At 43.1% G+C, this 26,560-nt stretch overlaps 1 protein-coding gene across 1 annotated transcript in view; it reads left to right on the forward strand.

The window, feature by feature from the left end:
- cacng1 (calcium voltage-gated channel auxiliary subunit gamma 1) overlaps nt 1-26,560 on the forward strand; it is a 32,514-nt gene that overhangs the window by 3,787 nt on the left and 2,167 nt on the right. Inside the window, exons 2-3 of the mRNA XM_033044150.1 lie at nt 17,063-17,137; nt 23,299-23,436. Of these exons, the coding sequence (XP_032900041.1) occupies nt 17,063-17,137; nt 23,299-23,436 (213 nt within the window). The remainder of the gene's footprint in view (nt 1-17,062; nt 17,138-23,298; nt 23,437-26,560) is intronic.

Genomic DNA, 26,560 nt, shown 5'->3' on the forward strand with positions numbered 1-26,560 from the left:
GAACTAGTGGATGTTAGTTCAATTGATACACTTTTGATTCCTTTTTAAAAATATGTTTTACAGTGGAATAACGTATACATATTAATCCACTTTCGAGAATCAACGGGTTATTCCTCACGAGCTGGTGGTCTTAATATTATCATTAACAAAATTGGCTTTTATTCCATAATTATACAATTTAATTTAAATAAATGGTGCCATTGTGAAATTGAAACATATACATGAAATAACATATACACAGTGGAATAACTTATACCTTATTCCATTGTGTAATATATTAAAAACAAAGGGAATTGAAAGGTGGATTAACACACACTAGACCAGAGTCTGCCAATCTCACAAAACGGCAGTCTTAAGGTCATCATTAACAATGTTAATTTTGTCCAGAATTCTATAATTGCATTTAAATCAATGCTTCAATTGTGAAATTAAAACAGGATCTCCTACTTGTTCTTCCCAAATCACACTTGGTGTTTTCTGGCACAGAAACCATGGCATGTTAATTATTAAGGATGTTAGGGATGTCCAGGCATTGTGGACACTCTACGGTTCACATTTGCTGGAAGTGGCCAGCTTGGCCTTCAGGTGTGACTAGGTAGAATGTTCAGTGGCCCAGTGTCTTTAAGTCCTTTAACATTGACTTTCCTTGATCAGCATCTTTGTACCCACTGACATCTTGGAGTCAGGTTGATGGAGATGACACAGGTTGATGGAGATGACACAGCAGATTAGGTGGTCAGTTCAATAACCTTCAGGTTCATTCACTTACATTCCAGCAGAACTTTTTGTATTTTGACAGGTGTTTGTACTTGGGTCAAGCGTGTTAACATGAAGCCTTGTACTTGTTTCTCCAAATGAAATAGGCTCCCATATCACACCTCCTCATACATCACTGTCTCTGTGTGAGAAACTCCAGCAGTGTTTTGAAAGGATGTCACAAACTTTGTCCTCTAGATTCCACTTATAAATAGAGCTGTTGGCAGGATTCAACAGTCTCTTTGTTATTTAGGCTGCGTTATCCACAAATCATTTTCTTCTGTTTATTTATTTTTTGACATCTGATCATCCAGGCAAGACCAGTATTTGCTGCCCATCAAAATTGCCCCTGAAAAAAAATGTGATGAGCCACCTTCTTGAACTTGCTGCAGTCCTTTTGGCAGCTGCCTTAATGCATTATTTCATATTTCTCTGGAGTACTCACACAATAAATGGATGGGCCCTGGAGATTGTATTAGAACAGAAAGATTCAGGGGTTCATAGTTCCATGAACATGGTAACACAGGTATCAATGTTTGCAGACACAGACAGAAGCACACTCATGAACACAAAGAGTGAATCAAAATCTGAAACACCTACATTCAGATTCTGGCTTCAGCCCTTAATTAAATTCCATATTTAGATTCAAAATGAAATGTCAATATGCCCACTTGTACCTACTTGGCTTTGGGCTTGTTCACTGCACATAAAATACAATTGGATTCCAAATGGGAAAACCAGATGGAGAAAAATAACATCTTTTTAATCACTCTTCATTGTACATTTTCTTTCCTGAAGGATTTAAGTTCACCAGTTCACAAAATCTTGCACAAATGATCATGCCTAATGCATGGTTTCAGCAACATTTGCTTTTCCTTGGTGATGGGACTAATTGTGAATCATCGCTGCCTAGATACATGGTTACTTTGTAATAATTTTTGTTTTAAAAGTTTTGCAATTCTTAGAATGTGGAAGGGCACCATTGATAGTACGTACCAAGTTGCCGTTGAAATATGTTGGTGAAGCTTAAAAGATAAATATTAATAAAGGACATAGATCATTGCAGTATAGGAACAAGCCCTTCAGTCCACCATGTCTGTGCCGCTTTTTATGTCAATTAAACCAATCTCTTCTGCCTGCAAATGGTCGATATCCTTCAGCCACCTGCTCATTCATGTGTCAGTCTAAAAGCCTCTTAAATGATGCGTATGTATCTGTTCCACCGCCTCATCTGGCAGCACCTTCCAGGAACCTATCACTCTCTGTGTAAAAAACATCTTGCCTCCTAAATCTCCTTCAAACTTTCCCCCTTACATCTTAAAGCTATGACGTCTAGTATGTGTAATTTCTACCGTGGGAAAAGACTGGCATCTACACATCTTATCTACGCATTCCTCTCATAATTTTATCTACTTTATTAGGTCGCACCCTCAGCCTGCGATACTCCAGAGAAAGCAATCCAAGCTTGTCCCTAATACACCCTAATCTAGGCAACATCTTGGTGAGCCTTTCCCAAGCATCCATCACCTTCCTGTAATGTGACAATCAGAACTACTCACAATAGTCAAAACATGGATTAACCAAAGTTTTGTACAGCTGCAATATGACTTGCCAAACCTTTATATTCATTGCTGAATAACTTGCAGGGGGAAATAATGTTTTAATTATATTCAATCCAATCCATCAAGTCTCAGGTTTATTTCACGTGCCTTAATCGTCTGTAATAAAATACTTTACTTCTATGGAGACAACATCCACTATCCTAACCTCACCAATCATCTCCATCACCTCAAAAAACCTAATCAATGTCGGAAGACAGGGCCCGACCCAAAATGTTACCTATCCATGCCCTCCAGAGATGCTGTCTGACCCGCTGAGTTACTCCAGTGTTTTGTGTCTATCCTTGATAAACCAGCATCTGCGGTTTCTTGTTTCTACAATGAAAACACATAGCTGATTTCTCCCATTTCTTTTACACCTAATCGCTTCTCAAATAGATCATCAATTTATGTTGGCTCTTGAAAGGTTAGGCAGAAAACAGATTTGAGCTCTAGTGCAACTAAGGACTGACCACTTCAAATTCAGCTTTGCTTTGGTACTGAACTGCCTTGCTTTTCCCCAGATGCTACAAATAGAACAACCAGGCAGGGAAGATCCTATTCCATTCAAGCAGTCTTTACCTGAGTTTCTGTGTTTCAGTGAAGATTGGATAGGATAAAAAGTGGGTTCGTTGATTCAAGAGATGAACAGAGAATTCCTCCCAACAGAGAAATAATGAGGGTATTGCACCGAGGTGTTCCCTGCAACCTGTTTCTCTCACGGTTCAGACTCGCCAGCCACATTTGCGGGCTGGAAGAGTCTGTGTACCACATGTACATGGAGTGCGTGAGGCTGCAGCCACTGTTTGAATACCTAAAGGGGCTGCTCCTTGCCTTCTGGCTGCATTTTTCACCCACCATCCTCATCTTTGGACACCCTGTGCGTAGGGGAGAGGGTAGGGCTGGAGATGTCCTGGTTGGGTTGCTCCTGGGCCTGGCCAAGCTGGCCATCCGCGAGTCAAGGCACCAGGGTGTGGAGGGCTCTACCCGAGCCGGCTGCCTTCCCCTTTTCCGGGGTTACGTCCGTGCTGGGTGGGGTTAGAAAGGGAATACGCCCTGTCCACGGGCACCCTGAGGGAGTTCTGGGACCCCTGGGCTCCGCAGGGTGTTGAATGTATCCTCAATAAGGATTGTAACATATTTGTATAGTAGTTTATTATGGATATATGTTTGTATTGTATTATGGTGGTGGGTTCTGGCTTGTTTTATTGTAGTGGAAATATTATTTTTTAATAATTGAATAAATTTTTTTGATTAAAAAAAAGAGAAATAATGAAATAGATTGTATAGCCACATCATGTATCCGTTATTCCCAATGCTGAATACCGTGTAAGAGGAAAAAAAGTTTCAGAGTGGCAGAAAAAATCTGGGTTGGGAATTTAGAGATGATTGCTGAGAAACATTCTTACCATGATATGCTTGCACAGCAGAACTTTGCTCTGACTTGTTGGCTGTGAGACCATTTAAAATTATAAAGGACCTGGATAAACCATGTTCTCTGGTTTGTTTTATGTGGAGGTGGGGGATGGGGTCGAGGGAAACTTTTTTTTCAATCTCCTACCTTGCCGGAGATGCGATTGTTTTCCGGATAGTACCTGCGGTCGCTCTGCGGCCTAACATCATGGAGCTGGAGGACTTGCTCGAGACTGACTTTGAACCTCACCGCGGGGCCGTGGACTTACCATCGGAGCCTGCGATCCCTTGCCTGGGATCGACGCTCCAACCGCGGCCTGCGGATTTCACCATCGAGGAGGAGCTCGAAGTCTCGGTTAGAGACCGATGTCGGGAAGCTCCAAACGATGCAGAAGGTTTCAAGCAGCCCCGGCCCGGGGTCAGGCGTGGGGGAGCTGAGATTCCCCCGATGCAGGAGTTTGACTGCCCCGACGCGGAGGGTCCGACCGCCGGCTATGGGAGCCAAGATCGCCCCGTCAACGGAAAGCTCGAGGCCCCCGACCGTGGGAGAACAAAGAAGGAAAGAGATTTAACTTTTTTTTCGCCTTCCATCGCAGTGAGGAATGTGGAGGAGTCACTGTGGTGGATGTTTATGTTTAAATGTATTTTGTGTGTTCTGTTGCTTTTTATTAGTACGACTGTATGGCAAATGAAATCCCTCCTATGTTGCAAAACATACCTGGCTAATAAAGTATGATTATGATTAGGTGGAAGGTCATAGTTTGTTTCCCTCGTTTATATTAGGCTTTGTAACATTGCAGAAGGCTATAGACAGATTCCATCATGTGCAGTTTTATTTGTTTTATACATGGAAATCATATCTCCAATTTGATAGTGAAACACTGGACATCTACTCCAAGCGCTTTGCTTGCAACTATTAATAGGTTTCAGGACAGATTCATCTCTCGTTGGAAGAAAGGTTGCAAGGCTGCACAAGTTTAAAAAAATAAGCACTTAGCTGAAGTTAGGAGACTGTGGGTCTGGAATCCTCAGGCCATGTACAGGAAGGATGGACAGTGAGAAGAGGTGAAAAGGTTTAAAATGAATGTTTTAGATGAATTAATGGGTTTTCATGAAAAAAGGCATTTGATTTTATCTTCCAGTCATAGAATAATACATTTATCTTTTGTCAGTAGTTGGGGTGATTATTTTAGTGCAATCCCTCATTCTAATTTTTTTGGCATACTTGAGGGCATTAAGCACTCTGCTGCTAGTCTGCAAGACTTAACTCTTTAACTTGTCTATTATCTTCATGCTTGTTGACCCATGCAGACTCTGGGTTAGGCAATCTCACAGCTTTGAACATTGTGCCCTTGTTATCAATTCCGTCATTGACCTTCACCCCCCTCTCTCTTCTCTCCTCCCAACATCCACCCAATTCTGGCCACTTGATCTTTGACGATTTTTATCACTGCACCACCACCAGCTATGACTTTAGCTGTCATATTCCTAGACTCTGGAATCAATACAAATATACAATTATTTATTGTCATTTGAACTCAAATGAAGTTAAAATGAAATTTGGTTTCTGCAGTCATACAACAAGAAAAGAACCAAGGCACACAACCAACACAATTTACACAAATATCCATCACAATGAATCTCCTCCTCACTGTGATGGAAGGCAATGTCTTGTCTCTCTCCTGTGCTCCACTCTTCTCCCGATGTTAAAGCCCCCGGCAGGCGACAGCAAGTCTCGCGCCAGACGATGTAAGGCCCCGCTCCGGGTCCCAATGTCGGAGCCCCCGGTTTAGTCATCCTTAAACCTCACTGCTCTCCATGTCTTTCTTGAAGAAAGTCCCTAAAACCTGCCTTTGTTAAGCTTCTGGTCATCTGCACTAGTCCTTGTAAAATTCTATTTGATAACATCATAGTAATTCATTTGGGATGTCTCCTGTGTGCAGTGGTTATATAAATGAAAGCATCTGTTTGTGATGAGCTAGCTCAGTCACTGTAATTCTTCATCTTGTGTGGAAAGTTGACAAGAAATGTTGGGGAAGAGATTCCAGTAACATACTTTGCTAACAGCTGCAAGGACAGCTGGAATTATACAGCCAACCTGCTATGGGTGAGCATGCAGCTATGTAGGATGATATATTTTAGGAATCCAATTTAATGCTTGTTAACATAACTCCCTCAATTACACACTGATATGGGCACAGCTAAATGCAGCCCTGTTGGAATGCTTCCTATCCCATTCTGCTTTGGGCAGCGTTAGTTGATATCCCTCTGGATGGCATTTGTCACTTCTGAGTACTAATGTGGTCAAATCTGCTATGTTTCCCGTTGTGATTTAACTGGAAATCTGTAAGATTTCAAAGAGGTCCAGACTTTAGTAATGAAACTTGCATTTACAGCGATCCCTGTTTAATTATCATTGTATGATCCCAGATAGAAAATGTGCCCTAAAGTTCCCAGCACCAATGGGGTCGACATGATCATGGTGATCTAATTGGGATTGAGTGCTGATCACAAAGCCAGATTTTGAAGAATCGGCTTCAACGATATTGTAGTAATAATATAGATCAAGAAGGATATGGATGTTCGAAGCATTTCATGAAACTTCCAGAAAGTCTGCTGAAGATTGGCTGAGGGCAAAACACAGAGTGTTTGGGCAGTGCGACTCTTCCAATGACAAAATATAGAGAAACTTAAAAACTATCTCAAAGCCACATAAGCATGTGAAGTTACAAATCAAAATTAGGCAGATGGTGAAATAACATGGTAGTTATGTTGCTGACCAGTAATCAAGATGGTCAGAGCAACAAACTGGAGATATGAGTTTAAGTCTCCCCACGCCCATCGCAGAAGACTGGGAATTTAAAAACAATTAAATTTAAAAGAATTAAAAAGATGGTCTCAGGTGACCAAGAACAATGTAGATAACTCATTAAAACCCCTACCAAGGCCCTTCAGAGTAGAACATCTGCAGTTCAACAAGTCAAGCTTCAATATAATTCAAGACTGACAGCACCATGGTTGACTCTCAAGAGAAATGCTCTGCAAACCACTCAGTTTCAGGATAGATAGGAATGTACAATATATGCTGACCAAAAATCCAACATTCCCAATAAAGGCTTGTTTCAGAAAATATTGTAAAGAATTCTTCTGCTTTTATGTTTATTATTGTTAGATTGAATGTAACTTAATGCAATTTATATTTATAGCATAGGCATTTAAAATATCCAGTTGTCAACAACTTCAGAGAATTCTTGCGTAAGGCGTGTCAATATGTTGAGTCTGCTTTTGGAACCCATCAATCGTGTTGCTTTGCTGCGTAATAAATATTAAATGTGCACAAGGATCTCATCCTTGGATTTAGCCATCTGATTTGCACCATTCAGACATATTATACACACTCAGGGACACTTAGTAAGTTTAAGAAAAATCCAAAGGTGTTTCAGAGTCTTCAACTAGTGAATTCATGTTGAATTACAGTTATTATTGTAATGTGGGAAATACGTCTGAAAATGTGTACATAGCGAGGCTCCACAAATAGGTATGCAATGTGATGATAATCAGATAATCAACTTTAATGGTTTAATTCAGGGCTACATATTAGCCAGGGTACCAGGATTAGCACCACTGTTCTCCCATTTGGCTGTGGAATACATTTCAAAATTCAAGAGAGTTTATTGTCATGTGTCCCAGATAGAACAATGAAATTCTTGCTTTGCTTCTGCACAACAGAATTATAGAAGGCATGAATACGGAACAGATCAGTGTGTCCATATACCATTGTATAAATATATACACACATGAATAAATAAAACAGATAAAGTGCAAATAAACAGATAATGGGCTATTAATGTTCAGAGTTTTGTTTGAGTTGAGTTTAATAGCCTGATGGCTGTGGGGAAGAAGCTGTTTCTGAACCTGAACGTTGCAGTCTTCAGGCTACTGTACCTTCTACCTGAAGGTAGCGGGGGGATGAGTGTGTGGCCAAGATGGTGTGGGTCCTTGATGATGCTGCCAGCCTTTTTGAGGCAGCGACTGCAATAGATCCCCTCGATGGACTGGGCAGTGTTTACTACTTTTTGTTGTATTTTCCGCTCCTGGGCGCCCAGGTTGCCAAACCAAGCCCGTACCATTTTATTACACCCAGAAGCAGATCATTGAGCTTTGCTACTAACTGTATTTAAAGTACACGCTTTGCAAAATCACTTAAAGAGTTCAAAAGTTTCAGTTTAGGACGACGCAATTAACCCCTGTTCATAGTAGATAAAACAAAGTAATCATAATCTGTCCCTCAGTCTTACCTGTTTGGGCATGTTAATCTGTCCTGTGGATTCCACTGTTCAAAAGTGGAAACCATGACTCAGTAAGTACCACTATCCTTTCAGAGTTAGAAAGTTGTGGGTTCAAGCCCCACTCTGAAAATTTGAGCACAAGATCCAGACTGACACTCACCTGTCCACGTTCTCCAGAAGTGCTGCCTGACCCATTAGTTACTCCAGTCTATTTTTTTTTTGCAAATCAGCGTCAATCAATCAATCAATCAGTTTTATTCGTCATTTGCACATAAAGTACAAGTGAAATGAATTTGCCAGCAGCGGTACAATGAAAAAGAACACACAAAAACACAATAAAAATTGAACACAAACATCCACCACAGCATTCATCACTGTGGTGGAAGGCACAAAATTTGACCAGTCCTCCTCCATTTCCCCCCATGGTCAGGACCTCAACCCTCCGCAGACGCCACTGTGGGCGTCCAGATGAGTAAAAGACAAGGTAAGTCCTGAATCGGTGCCTCCCCCACTGGAGACCGCGGCTTCAGGTTGGTGGAGGCCGCAGGCCGGCGGTCGGAGATTTAAAGTTCCCGCCGCGCCACAGTTCCTTGTTTCTGCGGTTCCTTGTTTCTGCATCCAAACTGGCACTATGTATTGATAGAATAGTGTACTCTCAGAGCTATATTGGGAGAATTGTGAACATCAGATGTGTTCTGAGGACACGAGACACTGCCAGAGGGGCAGTGGGAGAGGGCTGCATGGTCATAGGGTATTAGGTCTGGACTGCGTGTGAGGAATGAACCGTGAAAATGCTGCAGCATTAGCAGCAGTGCAAAGAATCTTGTTACATCCTGAGATCACAAAGTGTAAATTATTTCAACCACATTCTTGGTTAGCACATTTTGCTCTCTGAAATCAGGGGACGATAATCTGTACGTATTGTTTTCACAACACATAAGGCAGAGGTTTATTTGTCTAGACTGCGCATTATTTAAATGTTGATTTTCTAAGATGCAATTAAATGTTGCAAAATACCTATGAAACTTTATAAATAGCTATGAAACTAAGAAATAGCTATGAAGACCAGGTACGCCACTTTATAGTGCTGCCATGACATTCTGTTATAAAGATTGTACTCAACTGTGTTGCTATAATGCAATTATTTTGGATTTGGATTTTATATCGCCAGTAATGGCTTCAGAAATGTCTTGTAAAAATGGATGTAATTTCTTGAATGCTAACATACACCAAGTGCTTCCTTACCCATTGTTGCATAATTGTATTTGCTCTTTGTAGGAGATTGAAAACAACCTATTTCTCTACCTCTACATCCATTGTGTTGTTTACCACTGCATTTAAACTGTAACTTAACCATCACATGCCAATTTGAACTTGTCTGTATTATTATAACAAACAAGGAGAGCTACACGTGTATTTTATATTTATTAAATGCAGCTTATGATTCTTGCTCTATATCCTCTCGCTCCTTTTTGAGTACGTAATGTAATGGTCTGAACACATGACAAGAATTTAAAGGAATCATGCAAAATATTGCACCATCTCTTTGCTATCTTTTCCAGCATTCATGCACAGATATGTATAAGCTACTATTCCTGGGCTGTTTGTCAGCCATTGGCACTGACCTTCAAACCAAAGGATATTATTCATTATGAAAACATACATTCCGTTTGCATCACGTTGTGTTCAGGCTCAGCCTGTTCAACCTTTCTTCAAAATACAATGCCTTCATTCAATGAATCAATCTAATGAATTGCCTTTAATACAAGCATACCCCTCATTAAATATGGAGACCAAATCTGTATACAGTACTCCAGATATGGACTAATCATGTGCATGGTAGTGGCAAAATGTCCATTTATATTCCTTTGTGTACTGTGTCTACTTTATAATTCCCTTTTCCACCTATCTTTGTGTTACCTCCAAGTTTGGCTGCAACACATTCAGTCCCTTCATTTGAGTAGTTCATAAAGATCGCAAGTTGCTGAGTCCGCAGCAATGAACTCTCTGTCATTCCAATCGTTGCACTTTGCCAACCTGCCCATTGACTGCTAATTTACCAATTCCTTTCTATTCTAATGTATTGCTCCCAAAGTCATGAGATCTTACCTTGTGCCATAATGTGGCATCTTATCAAATGCCTAACAAGTACAGACGTTTCAGCAGGACCAACAGCACCTGTAGAGAGGGAAAAGGTGTCAATCCTTCAGGCCAATGACCTTTTGTCAGAAGTAAATTCTCCTACATTCTTCAATGCCATTTCCATAGTGTGCTTTTTTGTAATCAAATATATTAATCCAATGGTTCCCTTAAACCAGCCTTAAAGACTTCTAATGAACATCAAATTATTTTTCCCTTTCATATTTTGTTGATTCTCCTTAATAGTATTAAGGTTTGTGAAATATACTCCTACCAAATGGATTGCAGCATTTCCCCTGAAACAAATATTATAACAGACCTATACTTCTAATTTTCTCTCCTTTTTTTCTTGACTAGGGGTATTACAATTGCAATTTTCCAAATCTTTGAGATCTTCCTTGGATCTCAGTAATTTTTAGAAAGCTCCGACCAATATATCAACAATCATTAAACCACTTCTTTTGAAGCCCTAGGTTTCACACCATTATGTCCAGGAGACTTGTCAGTCCTTGGTCCAATGAGTTTGCCGAAGTTATTATTTGTCTTGTATGGTTGATTTATACAACTTCGTAATCTCCACACAGCCTTGGGTTTATCTGCCTTAAACTCATCACTATTGCATGGATAGTTTTCACAAACACACCATTGTAATCTACCTTGTCCACTTTGTTCTTGACATGACTCTTTAAAGCATAAAGGGATTGGTCTGGCATGCAAATGGACTGCTAGAATGTCTCTGTAAATTGTTCCTAGCGTGCAGGGAGTGGATGAGAAAGTGAGATAACACGGAACTGGTGTGAAAGGGTGATCAGTGGTCAGCATGGATGGTTGGGCCGAAAGGCTTCATAAAAAGGCTAGAATAGGCTAAATTGCTAAAATATTTAAATTTTCATACTTAGCATATCTGAAATATTAAACAAATTCATTTATTTGCTCTAACGCTCAAAGCATGAATACATCAGGTGCCCATTTTATGTTTTGATTTCACACAATTGTTGAAAACAAAGAGATCATATAGCTTAGAACAGGAGATCTGAAGCTTTCAAAAATATTATATTTTACAGCAGCTGCATTATTTCATTATATGATAGCAAACATTTACGGTCGACTTACCAAAACCATCTGTTGGAAAGTGGTCACCCTGGTTATGGTGATGGCCTTTATTCTACAAATAAAACAATTTCACAATCAATATTTTAAAATTAATAGCAATTGTATGCCTGCTACAAATTTGTGAAATTCCTAAAACTGTTCTGCTTTAGTTTCCAAGGAGATGTATTTGAACTGCCAGTCTACCTTGTTGAGGACCTTGCTATTTTTTCCCTGCACTTTGCTGACTCAGTGGGTCAGGCAGGAACTGTAGAGGGAAATGGACACATGATGGTTTGGATCAGGATCCTGCTTCAAGACTCAAGTAGAGGGGAGGTAACTGGGAGAAATGTTGCCTGTCCATTTCCCTCCACAGATGCTGCCTGACATGCTGAGTCCACCAGTTACTTCTTGCTCAAGATTTCAGCATCTGAGTCTCTTGTTGTCTCCATTGAAACAGGCTGACCAAGCGCAGGCTCGGCGATCGTTTCACTGAACACCTTCGCTCAGTCCGCCTAAACCTACCTGATCTCCCGATTGCTAAACACTTTAACTCCCCCTCCCATACTGACCTTTCTGTCCTGGGCCTCCTCCATTGTCAGAGTGAGGCCCAGTACAAATTAGAGGAACAGCACCTCATATTTTGCTTGGGCAGTTTACATCCCAGCGGTATGAACATTGACTTCTCTAACTTCAAGTGACCCATGCTTTCCCTCTCTCTCCACCATTCCCATTTCCCAGTTCTCTGACCAATCTTACTGTCACCGACTAAATTTTAACTGTTTGCTTTGTCACTTTCTCCCAGCTAACAATGATCTATTCTCCATTTTCCTTGATCTCCATTCCCTTTGTCCTGTTTTCACACCTTCACACTTCCTTATCTATCGATCTCCCCCCCCCCCCCCCCCCCCCCCCCATCAGACTGAAGGGTCTCGACCCTAAACTTCACCCATTCCTTCTCTACAAAGATGCTGCCTGTTCCGCTGAGTTACTGCAGCATTTTGTGTCTATATTTGCTAAAATGCAAATGTACATTTTAACAGTGAAGCTTTCTTTGAACTTTCCATCATACCTCTACAACAGAGTGTAAAAGTGTGACTTTGAAGAACGAATGCTGAAAACAATTTTCTAATCCAATGTTCAACCTCCAAGCCGTTGCTGCATTTGAGCATTCCAGATTGTCTGGGAAATTTACGTTCTTTGACAAGCAAGAACATCAAGGGAGCCTGTCCAATGTGATCACAATATAAATACACTTACAGTTGCATGGAAAACAGCATGTGCTGCACCTAATGAGGTGTTGCACTGGAAAATAAAACTTCTCTTCGTCCATGAAGTTTGGGCAGCATCAAGCTTGTTAGAGCACAGCAAAATGACAGGAATTTCTCATCTATCCTACCTTCACAAGGTAGTTCTGGAATATTCTTCCACTATTCCAAGGGGGCAATCCACCCGCACACCTCATTTTCCGACTTCCTTTGGCTTGTTGAGGGAAATCTCTGTTACTATCAGTCTAGTAGTGGTTTTGTCCATTCAATTAACCTATTATCAATTTAATTTGATTATGTGGCTGAGGTTTAATGAATAAGCTACAATGTCATCCCTGTAAAAGGCCCTTTGGCAAATTAAGATCTCATTCTAACCCACAGCAGTAGCCGACCCAGATTTTGCAAGTTTTGCCTGGAATTCCATATTTCTCAATGCAACTGCCAATGTGTTCAAGATTCCTGCATGAATGCAGATGTCCTGAATGTGTTTCTTGAGTTCCACTGGCTGTGCTCCACTTTACATGATCCCAGAGAAGCAAGAGCATGCTGGAAATTCATTGTTCAAGAAGGAACTGCAGATGCTGGAAAATCGAAGGTAGACAAAAGTGCTGGAAGAACTCCAGAAAACTGCTCCCAATTAAACCAGCAAGATCTACAGCTAATATTATTTAATAATTCACAAAGATCCTCAAAGGTCTTTATTCGGACACCACATTACCCTGTGACTGGTTTAAAGATTACCACGGGCAGAATGTTACTGAGAGTTCAACAGTACTTATGCAATACTCAACAGATCAGATAGAATTTGTGGTGAGAGAAACAAAAATGTGTTCTAAGCTTGCAAGGGTGATCATATACCTATGTCAGCTATTCTTGGGGCCGGCCATAAATCTCGCAATGGCAGCCTCAGAAATTCAGTAATGGGCCAACCAGCTGCCCTCACAATTATGTTATGTAATATTGAGCATTCAAACCTGCTGATATATACACAGCGAATGCAATGTACAACCTATGTATAATTTTCCTGTAACAATGGTGGAGACAGTGAAATTAAGTCAGAAATATCCAGTACAAAAGCAACTATATGAGCATAGTTTGGTGGCTAATTTGATTTAAACACTGGTTTGGCTGAGAATGGGAGCCGTTCCATCACAGATGTTATGAGTTGTCCACAAATCAATGCTGCACCAAAATGGGATCAAAGGGTAGTTCAGCCAAAGAAAATGAAGGAAAAGAACGAAGGGACTCAGAGTATCTGAACATTGATAACATGCAAGCGGTGGTGTGTAGTTTTGCTTTTGGCTTGGTGTAGACAAGGATATGGAAGAGCCAGCGATAATCTGCCAAGTGTATATCACAGCTGTGAGAATGCCACTACAAATGTGGATTGGTTTGTGAGATCTGCCAGCGTATCCAAGTGCACTGCTGTGAGAAAGGTATAACTTCCTCATGTTGGTGGAAAACCAGTGTATTGACATGCAGCTTGCAGTGTCATTTACTACTTGTGAATGAATAATAGCGGATCTTGGATCCATTTTCATGGTCTTTCAGGAAATTGCATCAGATAACAGTCTGCAATTCCTGTCATTAAATTTGAACATATTTTGTGAGATGAAATAGGATCGAATCACTTCACATCCCCTTATCATCCAGCCTCACTTCAAATTTTCAGACATCAATACATACAGTGAAAAGGGTACCACAATGAACATAGAACAGTACAGCACAGGAACATAGAAAATAGGTGTAGGAGTAGGCCATTCGGCCCTTCAAGCCAGCACCGCCATTCAATATGATCATGGCTGATCATCCAGAATCAGTAATATAATATCTTTTTATTGTCATTGCACATAAGCGCAACGAGATTTGGTATGCAGCTTCCAACCAATGTCATAACATAAATAACGAATAAAATTTGGATTTAGATATCCCAAGAACATGGATTGCAAAAAGAACAGTAAAACAATATACCCTGTTCCTGCTTTCTCCCCATATCCCTTGATTCCGTTAGCCCAAAAAGCTACAGTATATCTAACTCTCTCTTGAATACATCCAGTGAATTGACCTCCACTGTCTTCTGTGGCAGAGAATTCCAGATTCAGGCCCAATGCCCCACAATGTTTGTGTCAAACATTTTGCCAAGTTGAACTAATCACCTCTTACTGAAGAAGCAAATCACAGAAAGTAGATTAGGTCTTACCACGATTCATCAATTCACAATTTCCCTCTGTATTAAAAGGACGGGGCAGACTCTTTTTCCTCAGAAGGCTCAGATCCTTCAATGTGCGCAATGATATGCTGTACCTGTTTTACAATACTGTGGTTGCAAGAGTCATTTTCTACGCTGTTGTAAGTTGGGGCAACAACATCAGTGCTAAAAACAGCAAGAAGTTGGTCAAGCTGGTAAAACAAGCTAGCTCAGTGCTGGGGGGGAGAGTGGACTCTGTGGTGGATGTGCTTGAGAGGCGCACGAGGAGCAAGGTGCAGGCCATCCTCGACAACTCCGGGCATCCCCTCCATGAAATTCTGGAGGGTCAAAAGAGCACACTGAACAACAACCGGCTCCTCTCCCTGCGCTGTAGAACGGAGCGGTTCAGGAGATCCTTCACCCCTGCAGCCATTAGATTTTATGCCTAATGCTAGGCTGTATGGGGATGCGTTTTTGCATTTTTAATAGTTAATTATTGGGTCTTTTTAAGTATTATTTCTTTCAGATATTGTCCACATTGTATTTTATGTTTTTTTTGTCTGCTTTCGTTCTGAATGTGTGGGTTTGTTCTTTGTTGGCTTCTTGACATCTGAATTTCCCGGAGGGGATCAATAAAGTATTTATTATTATTATTATTACAGACGGACTTAAAATCGTAACAGGTTACACACTCGCAGAACTACACAGATGACTCAGGAAATGCCCCAGCCTGGTTCAACTAAATCCTGAAGAAAGGCAGTTAAAACGCAGATTCTAAGTAGAGTTGAATAAATGTATTAAGGGTGTTAAGAGTTTATTTTTTAATATTTGCAAAAGTTGGGAAACATTTTGATCAGAAAAAAAAACTAATCTCACACTTGTCTTTTCATCTCTTGTCCAACCATCTGCATATCAAAATCCCCCCTCTCCTGTATCTACCTATCTTTTGCCAGGCTTTGTCCTGCCCCTTCTCTCTTCCAGATTTCTCTCCCCCTTCCCATTATCCGATCACCTATCCATGTTCGAGAGATGCCGCCCGTCCCGCCCAATTACTCCAGCACTGTCTTTTTTTTGTAAACCAGTATCTGCTGTTCCTTCTTCCTCCATTTTGATGAGAAACTCTGGGTGAGTTGAGCAGATTCCATGGCAGAGAAAAAAACCCCAACTGTATTCACTGAATGAGTGAAATGGACAGGTTAGATGTAGGTATGTTGCAAAGCCTATCTGAAGCGTCGCTGAAAATCTGTCCCAGCCCGTGTGCGCGATTTTGGCGCCGTTTAGAGGGGGGCGGGTTTAAAACGCGATTTTCCCTAGGCTGTTCAAATCGCGGTTTTTCAGCCTAGTTGATTATTAACGAAAAATCGCTGGAAGATTCCCTCGCTTGAGCTATTATTAGTTTTAAGGGCTTTCCTTACTTGTTATAGTAGTTTAAAAATTAACCTCTAAACCCCCGACCGCCGAATCTCATACAGGGGAAAACGGAAGGTAGGCTGTATATTTTTACGTTAAAAAGGGCTTCTTAAGATCCCTTTATGCAAAGTTTAATATTGCGAGTAGCTCATTTTGGGCCCATTATATCCCGCAGTATTTTTCTGGGCATTTGGGGGCACAAATCTACCGCAATGTGAACGTTCTAAACCAGCGCGTTCACAGGATCCCACTAGAAAGCTGATTTAAATGGACTTTAATTTACAGCAATTAAACACTAAATTCCTTCCATTTGGCCTATAAATTAATGTAAATGAGATTTAAAAATCATGTTTTATTGTGAATTATTTGTGAATATTATTTGCACACTTAGGCTATTTAAAAATGTTAATCGTTGATTAAGAAATAGATAGATGTTTAGATCTAGTAATTGAAGTTTGGAATTAGCTACAATTGGGTAACTAACTAATTATATGCTTTAATTTCAGGTCATCCAAGTAAGATTATTTTATATTTGTTTCAGCATGCTTCAATCTATGATAACTGAAAATTTCATTCAGTTCCCTTAATTTTTAAGAAAGTTATGGGATTTTGACTGTTCACGATCACAGCTTTTTTGTTATCTCCATAGAAAATCAATAGGTAACAAGATGCTAATTTCCGAGTATGAAAATGGCCATAACATTTTAAATACTTGAGATATGAAAGTGAATTAGGTGTCAAATTAAACTTATTTTTATGCTTTATCTGATGGGATGAATTGCAGACTTGATTTTTAAAATCTCAAAATTTTGTAACATTGCTATTAGATGGTGCTTTTTCCAAATAAACTGGTCCAGAATTAAATCCCAAAGCCCACTCCTCTCTAATTTCTGTTCTTTTATCTTTATTTAGAATACAACTGCACATATTTCAAGCACTTCACTTCAGGAGAAGAGGCAGAGGTATTCCAAATTACCACTCAGAAGGGTAAGTGATGCTGAACTCTTGGCTGAAGATTGAGTTTAAACTTATTCCGCTGACATATTTTTCCGGAAAATCACTTTATTATTGTAATAATATATGGCACACATCTTTAAATATTAATTTATAATTATTGAAGCAGGAAAGAAGATAATGTCTGCCTCTCGAGTTAAAGAGAAAACGCCAGATCATAAGTTTTCAAGTAATAGAGGGAATTAGTAACAGAATTGGTTTCCCTCCATATTCCATACCCGAGGAGCCTAGGAATAGGAAGTTTGGTTGAAAAATTCAAACCAGGCTTTTCAGGAGGAAAATCTGGAAACATAAACACACAGAAAGTAGTAGAAATCTGGAACTCTCTTTTGAAATTGACAACTGATTTAAATCAAAGATTGATTTTGGACAATCAAAGTATTTATAAAAAATAAACTAAATTTCCGGCAACTCCAACGGGATCGCACCACTAGCCACATTTTTCCATCTCCACCCCTTTCCACCTTCCGCAGAGACCGTTCCCTCTGCAACTCCCTGGTTAACTCATCCCTTCCCACCCAAACCACCCCCTCCCCAGCAACCACAGAAGATCTAGCACCTGTCGCTATACTTCCTCCCTCGACTGTCCAGGGACCGCGACAGTCCTTTCAGGTTAGGCAGAGGTTCACTGGCATCTCCAACCTCATCTACTGTACCCGTTGTTCAAGATATGGACTCTTATGCGGGACCAAACGCAGACTGGGCGATCGTTTTGCGGAACACCTGATCTCTCGGTTGCTGGACACTTTAATTATCCTTCCCATTCCTACACAGACCTTTCTGTCCTCGGTCTCCTCCATTGTCAGAGTTAGGCTAAACGCAAATTGGAGAAACAGCATCTCATATTTCGCTTGGGCAGCTTATGTTGGTATGATTATTGATTTCTCTCACTTCAGGTAGCCCCGGCATTCCCTTTCTCTATCCCTCCCCCACCCAAATTGCACTAGCTTCTCATTTTCACCCTACAAAGAGCTTAACAGTTTCCTGTATCATTGTAACGTTTTTGCAAATCTTTCATTCATTGTTCTATATCTCTCCACATCATACCTGGAGTATTGTGTGCAGTTTTGATCCCCTAATTTGAGGAAGGACATTCTTGCAATTGAGGGAGTGCAGCGAAGGTTTATAAGGTTAATTCCCGGGATGGAGGGACTGTCATATGCTGAGAGAATGGAGCAGCTGGGCTTGTACACTCTGGAGTTTAGAAGGATAAGAGGATATCTCATTGAAACGTATAAGATTGTTAAGGGCTTGGACACGCTAGAGGCAGGAAACATGTTCCCGATGTTGGGGGAGTCCAGAACCTGGGGCCACAGTTTAAGAATAAGGAGTAAGCCATTTAGAACGGAGACGAGGAAACACTTTTTCTCACAGAGTGGTGAGTCTGTGGATTTCTCTGCCTCAGAAGGCGGTGGAGGCAGGTTCTCTGGATGCTTTCAAGAGAGAGCTAGATAGGGCTCTTAAAAAATAGCGGAGTCAGGCGATATGGGGAGAAGGCAGGAACGGGGTACTGATTGGGGATGATCAGCCATGATCACATTGAATGGCAGTGCTGGCTCGAAGGGCCGAATTGCATACTCCTGCACCTATTGTCTATCACCGTCTATATATCTCGTTTCCCTTATCCCTAACCAGTCTGAAAAAGGGTCTCGACCTGAAATATCACCCATTCCTTCTCTCTAGAGATGCTTCCTGTCCCACTAAGTTACTCCAACTTTTTGTTAAACTTTCGGTTTAAACCAGCATCTGCAGTTCCTTCTTTCACATTATTATGAAAGATAGTGGGCTTATTGTGTTATAACAAATATCAGCTCTGATTTCAATGAATGAGCTAACAGGAATAATAGGCTGATTGGCCTTCTCCTATTCCTATATTCTGTGTTCCTAGATGGAGAAGGCTTGATTGCCCCGTACCTCTACCAGGTTTTTCCCTTTTCTGTTCCAAAGACACCGATTCCTTTCCAGGGATGGGGCTGCAGGAAGACACCAATACGATTGTAATAACTTTCATGGGTTATCTTGCCCATTCGATCAGATTTGGACAAGGGGATTGAGGCCAAATTTGCAGATGATACGAAAATAGGTCGAGGGGCAGTTAGTGTAGAGAAAGCAGGGACTCTGCAGAGGACTTGGACAGATTGAGTGAGTGGGCAGAGAAAAGGCAAATGGAATATAGTGTAGCAAAGTGTGGAGTCATGCATTTTGGTAGTAGGAATAAAGGCAAAGACTATTTTCTAAATGGGGAGAGAATCCAGAAATCGGAGGTGCAAAGGGACTTGGGAGTGCTAGTACAGGATTCGACAAAAGTTAATCTGCAAGTCGAATCGGTAGTAAAGAAAGCAAACTCAATGCTAGCATTTATTTCAACAAGGCTTGTATATAAAAAACAGGGATGTAATGCTGAGGCTCTATAAGGCCCTGGTAATTTGAAATATTGTGAGCAATTATTAGAATTAGAATTACCTTTATTGTCATTCAGACCTTATGGTCTGAACGAAATTTCGTGCCTGCAGTCATACATACAATAATACAATTATATACAACAATAAACACAAATTAACATCCACCAGTGAGTCCTCCAAGCATCTCCTCACTGTGGTGGAGGCAAAAATCTTAGGGCTGCAGTCTCTTCCCTCCTCTTCTCCCTCTGCGCTGAGGCGATACCCCACCGGGCGATGGTACAAACAGTCCCGCGACTCACCGAACCCCGCAAACGGGCCGGCTCAAACACCGCGGCCCGGGGTGGTCGAAGCTGCCGCCCTCCAGTCCAGCGGACGCAGCCGCTGGCCCGCGGCTGAACCCCGGACTCAAGTCACCGCCGCCAGAACGCCGTCCCAGCCACCGGAGCACCGTTCCAGCCCCTAGCCGGATCGGCCTCACGTGAGTGCCGTTCCTCCCTCGAGCTGGGCCGCTCCGACGGGAGCGCCATTCCACCCTCGAGCTGGGCCGCTCCGACGGGAGCGCCATTCCACCCTCGGGCTGGGCCGCCCCGACGGCAGCGCCATTCCACCCTCGAGCTGGGCCGCCCCGACGGCAGCGCCATTCCACCCTCGAGCTGGGCCGCTCCGACGGGAGCGCCATTCCACCCTCGAGCTGGGCCGCTCCGACGGGAGCGCCATTCCACCCTCGGGCTGGGCCGCTCCGACGGGAGCGCCATTCCACCCTCGAGCTGGGCCGCTCCGACGGAACGCCATTCCACCCTCGAGCTGGGCCGCTCCGACGGGAGTGCCGTTCCACCCTTGGGCTGGGCCGTCCCGATGGGAGCGCCACAGCCCCTCACGGGAGAGTCTCAGCCCCGCGCCAGGCTGCCCTCACGGGAGCGTCACAGCCCCTCACGGGAGCGCCGTTCCAGCCCCGAGCCGGACCGCCCTCACGGGAGCGAGCCCAGGGCAAGTCCTGACTGGCTCTGCCTCCGGAGTCTCGAGGTCGCCAGCTCTGCCATTAGGCCTCAGCGCAGACGGAGGCAGAGAAGGGGGATACGACAAAAAAGTCGCATTCCCCCGAAGGGAGAGACAGCAACCCCGTTTCAACCCCCCACCCCCCCACACACACAAACACAACCTAAAAACCAACCACTTAACTAGACAAAACGAAAAAAAAACACAAAAAAGTAAAAACTTTGGGCATCATAAGTATGGGCATCATAACTGAGGAAGGATGTGCTGGCTCTGGAGAGGGTCCAGAGGAGGTCTACAAGAATGATCCCAGGAATGAGTAGGTTAACCTATGATGAGCGTTTGTCGGCATTGGGCCTATACTCACTGGAGTTTAGAAGAATGAGGGAGGACCTCATTGAAACATACAGAATAGTGAAAGGCTTGGATAGAGTGGATGTGGAGAGGATGTTTCCACCAGTGGGAGAGTTTAGGACTAGAGGTCATAGCCTCAGAATTGAAAGACGTTCTTTTAGGAAGGAGATGACGAGAAATCTCTTTAGTCAGAGGGTGGTGAATCTGTGGAATTCTTTGCCACAGAAGGCTGTGGAGGCAGTCAGTGTATATTTTTAAGGCAGAGATAGCTTCTTGAGTAGTGCAGGTGTCAGAGGTTATGGGGAGAAGGCAGAATAATAATAATAATAATAATACATTTTATTTATGGGCGCCTTTCAAGTCTCAAGGACACCTTACAAAAATTTAGCAGGTAGAGGAAAAACATGTAAGGGGAATGAAATAAATAGTAGAGACATGACTAGTACACAAAGTAAAGACAGAATACAATACAAAACACAATATGAGGCAATTAATGCACAGATGAAAAGGGAGGGGGACGTGGGGCTAAGGATAGGCAGAGGTGAAGAGATGGGTCTTGAGGCGGGACTGGAAGATGGTGAGGGACACGGAATTGCGGATCAGTTGGGGGAGGGAGTTCCAGAGCCTGGGAGCTGCCCTGGAGAAGGCTCTGTCCCCAAAACTGCGGAGGTTGGACTTATGGATGGAGAGGAGACCGTCTGATGTGGATCTGAGGGACCGTGAAGGTTGGTAGGGGGAGAGGAGGTCAGTGAGATATGGGGGGGCCAGATGGTGGAGGGCTTTGTAGGTGAGGATCAGGATTTTGTAGGTGATCCGGTGGGAGATGGGAAGCCAGTGGAGTTGTTTGAGGACTGGAGTGATGTGATGCCAGGATTTGGTGTGGGTGATGAGTCGGGCGGCTGCTTTCTGGACCAGTTGGAGTGGGTTGATGTAGGTGGAGCTGATGCCAAGGAGAAGTGAGTTGCAATAGTCCAGCCGGGAGGAGATGAAGGCATGGATGAGTCTTTCAGCAGCGGGAGGTGTGAGAGAGGGTCTGAGCTTGGCGATGTTGCGGAGATGAAAGAAGGTTTTAATGACATGGCGGATGTGAGGCTCAAGGGAGAGGGTGGAATCAAAGATCACGCCAAGGTTGCGGGCCTTGGGAGATGGGGAGACAGTGGTGCCGTCGATAGTGAGAGTGGGGTTATTGATTTTGCTGAGTGTGGCTTTGGAGCCTATGAGGAGGAATTCTGTCTTATCGCTGTTGAGTTTGAGGAAGTTATGTTGCATCCAGGTTTTTATAGCTGACAAATAGGAGTTGATATGGGAGAGTGGGGAGTTGTGGGGGGATTTGGTGCCGAGGTAGATCTGGGTGTCATCGGCGTAACAGTGGAAGTCCAGGTTGAAGTGGCGGAGTATCTGACCAAGGGGGAGGATGTAGATGATGAAGAGGAGGGGGCCGAGTACGGAGCCTTGGGGAACGCCTTGAGTGACTGTGGCTGTAGCAGAGGTGTGGTTGTGGAGAGAGATGAAGTGGGATCTGTTGGAAAGGTAGGAACGGAGCCAGCTGAGTGCAGAGCCTTCAATGCCGAGGTCTTTGAGTCTGGTGAGCAGGATGTTATGGTTCACTGTATCGAAGGCTGCGCTCAGGTCGAGGAGGATGAGGATGTTGAGGGAACCAGTGTCAGCAGTGGTGAGGAGGTCGTTGAGGACTTTGAGGAGAGCAGTTTCTGTGCTATGGAGGGGGCGAAAGCCAGATTGGAGGGGTTCAATGGAGTTAGTAGGGAGAGATAGATCAGCCATGATTAAATGGCAGAGTAGACTTGATGGGCCGAATGGCCCAATTCTACTCCTATCACTTATGACCTCACAATCCAAACTGACTCCATGATACATTGTCACCTCGAGCACTTTTAGTTGGCTCAATGGGTGTAGTTCAATGACTTTCAGCAAGAGTTCAGAACAGTTAGCCGAGGGTCGTGCTCCTGAGCATAAACCAAGAGTCAAAAACACAGATGCTCTGGTCTGTATGAAGTGCCACAACGGGTATTTCATGTGAATTACATTACCGCAGTCGATCATTTATTTGCTTTGAAAATAAGTCTAACACGTTATACATACAGAAATCTGCTTCTGTATTTCCTATTTACAGGAACCACACATTACAAAAGTTAAACAATTTCCTAAAATGCTTATGGATGTGAAAGACAAATGCAAATCTTTATTTGCGCAAATATAAATGTACGGTGGTTACAATTGAAGGAGATTTAAAACAGACCATTGCTCCCTCTGCATAATGTTTGGCATCCCAGTATCAATATCAAGTTTAGCAGAGCATGTGAACCACCCAACAAACTTCAGTTGAAATAACCTTCAGCTTTTCTGCTCATTGTTTTTTTCCCACAGAATACAGCATTTCGGCAGCAGCAATAGCCATCATCAGTGTGGGGTTTATGATACTAGGCACATTCTGCACCCTCCTATCCTTCAGCAAGAAATTGGATTATTTCTTGAAACCGGCTGGCATGTTCTTCATCTTTTCAGGTGCGTCCCGTTCTGCGGTGTGATCAGGTGGTTAACAGCAACATCGCCACTTATGAGCCAATTTATTTTTATTGTAAGTTGCTTTTAAGATTAATACTCAAACAAGCAGCAGACTTCACAACTGTTCTGAAACAAGATAGAAAGAATACTACCAAATAAGAGGAACCAGGAAAACGTATGTGTCAACATTTGCTGAAAACCCCATGTGTGAATACCAGTCGCAATTATTAACAAGCAAACTGCAGCTTTTGGTGAGAAATAGATTATTCTATGAATTGCAAATGGTTGTTGGTAGTTGACAAATTTATGCCACTGTTGCTAAAGCTGTGAAAAGGACATATCATCCTTAATCTCATGTTGATTTGATGAAATTGCTGCAGTTGCACATTAAACATAGATAAAGTCTGGTGATTAGCAGAATTAATGCAATGGTAATTGTTGATAGCATTAATCAACCTCGCAGCTCAAAACGCGAATAGAAGGGCGGAGCTTTGTTCCTTCAACTATTAATTGTTCTTGGAATTGAAAATGCCAAGTTTTTTTCTTTACTTTTTTCTCCCCATCTTTTAATTCATGCTTTTTGCCCCTGATTTGACATTACCTAACCAATTCAAAGCTGCTTCTTAACACTTTATTTTTTTCTCAGTCTTTTGTGTGGTATGCAGGGTGTGTTCAGTTTAGTCCTAATTGGCTTGTCGTATCTGCTGGGCCATTATTGCCTTGCACTGCCAGCAGTTTACAAGAAATTCCGAAATGAGCATGGACAAGTCGATGCTCTCCCTGGAGAATGTCATGCTGTACCAAGGGCGATGCTGATATCATTTAGGGTGGCATTTGGCGCAGTGTTAGAGTTGCAGCCTTCCAGCACCAGAGACCCGGGTGCGATCCTGACCACAGGTGCTGTTCGTACGGAGTTTGTACTTTCTCCCTGTGACCGCGTGGGCTTTGCCTGGGTACTCCGGTTTCCTCCCACCCTCCAAAGACGTACAGGTGTGTAGGTTAATTGGCTTTGGTAAAAATTGTAAATTGTCCCGAGTGTAAGATTGTGCTAGTGTACGGGGATTGCTGGTCGGCACAGACTCGGTGGGCTGTTTCCTCACTGTATCTCTAAACTAAGATCCTGCCTCAGAGAGACTATCAGTCATTGGTGAGTGGTTCCTCACCAACTGGGTGAAATTTTTCCATTAGAGACATCGGGTGGCGCCGAGATGGCAGCCTCACCAGCAGCCTGTGTGTTATGTTGACTTTTTTGTTATTTTTAGTGTGTCTAAAATGTATGTTTTAATGTTTCTCGGTATGTTTTTATGTGGCGGGTGAGGGGGGGAATCGTTTTCAGTCACTTGACGGAGATGTGATCTTTCTCCGTGTCCATTCTCCGTCCCCTCCCCGCGGCCGAACAACTGGATTGGTGCGGCCTTTCCTGGAGACTGGCCTGGAGCCGCAAGCACGGTGCGGACTTACCATCGCGGAGCTGCGATCCTTTGCCGAGGACCTCTGTGGAAGTGCTCCAACCGCGGGGCTTGTGGACTTTTACACCGTGAAGCCGCGGTCTCCGGTAAGAAAAGGCCGACTCGGGAGCTCCATGCCGCGGAGTGTTTCCGTTCCGTCCCGACGCTGGAGTCTCCATCATCCCGACGAGAGGGCTTTAACATCGGGCTGTCGGCAGAGGAAGTGCTGAGGGTTCAAGGCCCTGACCACTACTGGTGAGCAAAGGAGTAAGATGACTGAACTTTATTGCCTTCCATCACAGTGAGGAATGTTGATTCCGCTGTTTATGTTAAAATTATTGTGTATTGCGCTTTTTTTAACTTGTATGGCTGTATGGTAACTCAAATATCACTGTACCTTGATTGGTGCATGTGACAATGTGAACTTGAACGAACTTGAACTATTTTGTTCACCTGTGGCGATGGCTGAGTTGCTGGGACAGATGATTTTACGACCAAAAACCAAAATGCTTCAGAAATTGACCACCGAGTGGCCCCCGTAATGGCTGCCTCGCCAACAGTCTGTCCCGTCCCTTCTCTGTTTTTATTATTTTAAGTTTGTCTTAAATGTATGTTTCTTGGTATGTTTTATGTGGGGGTGGGAGGGGATCGGGGGAAACTTTTTTCAGCCACTTACCTCAACGGAGATGCGATTTTTCTCTGTGTTGCATCTCCGCTCCCCTCTGCGGCCTACAACGTGAGGTGGTGCGGCCTTTCCTGGGGACCGGCCCGGAGCTTCAAGCCGCGGGCTTGGCGCGGACTTTAACATCAGGAGCTGCGATCCTTTGCCGAGGGTCGCCAGCGGAGCTCCGACCGCGGGGCCTGTGGACTTTTAATGAGGCCCGACTCGGGAGCTCCATGCTGTGGAGTGTTCCGATCCATCCCGACGTCGGAGTTTCAATCATCCCGATGCGAGGGCTTGAACATCGGACCTTCGGCAGCGGCAAGTGCGGATGGTTCAAAGGCCCCGACCATGGGTGAACAAAGGAGGAAGATGACTGAACTTTATTGCCTTCCATCACAATGAGGAATATGGATTCCACTGTGGTGGATGTTTATGTTAAATTTAATTTTATGTGGCTGCATTGTTGCTTTTCACTTAGTATGGCTGTATGGTAACTCCAATTTCACTGTACTTTAGTTGGTTAAGTGACAATAAATGCGAACTTGAACTTGAACTCAGCATGTCAGGCACCAGCCTCCCCATCACAGATCCAGCCTGACAAGCAAGAATTTCATTGACCTATCTGGGAGACATGACAATAAAATCTCTTGACTTGACTTGACTTGAGTTCCTTGAGTTCCCACGGCACGAGTTCATTCCAAGAGATCTCCCAAGTTTGCCCTGATTCGAACTCGGATGTTTACCGTAATGGCCACTCGTCGGTACTCGGGGCTCTCGTGAAGATTTTTCAGCATGTTGAAAAATCATGTTTCTCAACATGTTGAAAAATCTTCACGAGTCTTCCCGTGCTTACCTGCCGTTAGCGAATCTTCCCGAGTACCTGCCGTTAGTGTTACGGGCCACTAAGAGACGTCCCCGAGCCCCGACGTACCCGCTACGTTCATTCTCCGTGCTTACCACGAGTTTGATTTTTTTTTAAACTCGGGAGAGCTCTTGGAATGAAATCGTACCG

Source organism: Amblyraja radiata, chromosome 26 (genome assembly GCF_010909765.2).
Source record: "Amblyraja radiata isolate CabotCenter1 chromosome 26, sAmbRad1.1.pri, whole genome shotgun sequence".
Classification (NCBI taxonomy): Eukaryota; Metazoa; Chordata; class Chondrichthyes; order Rajiformes; family Rajidae; genus Amblyraja; species Amblyraja radiata.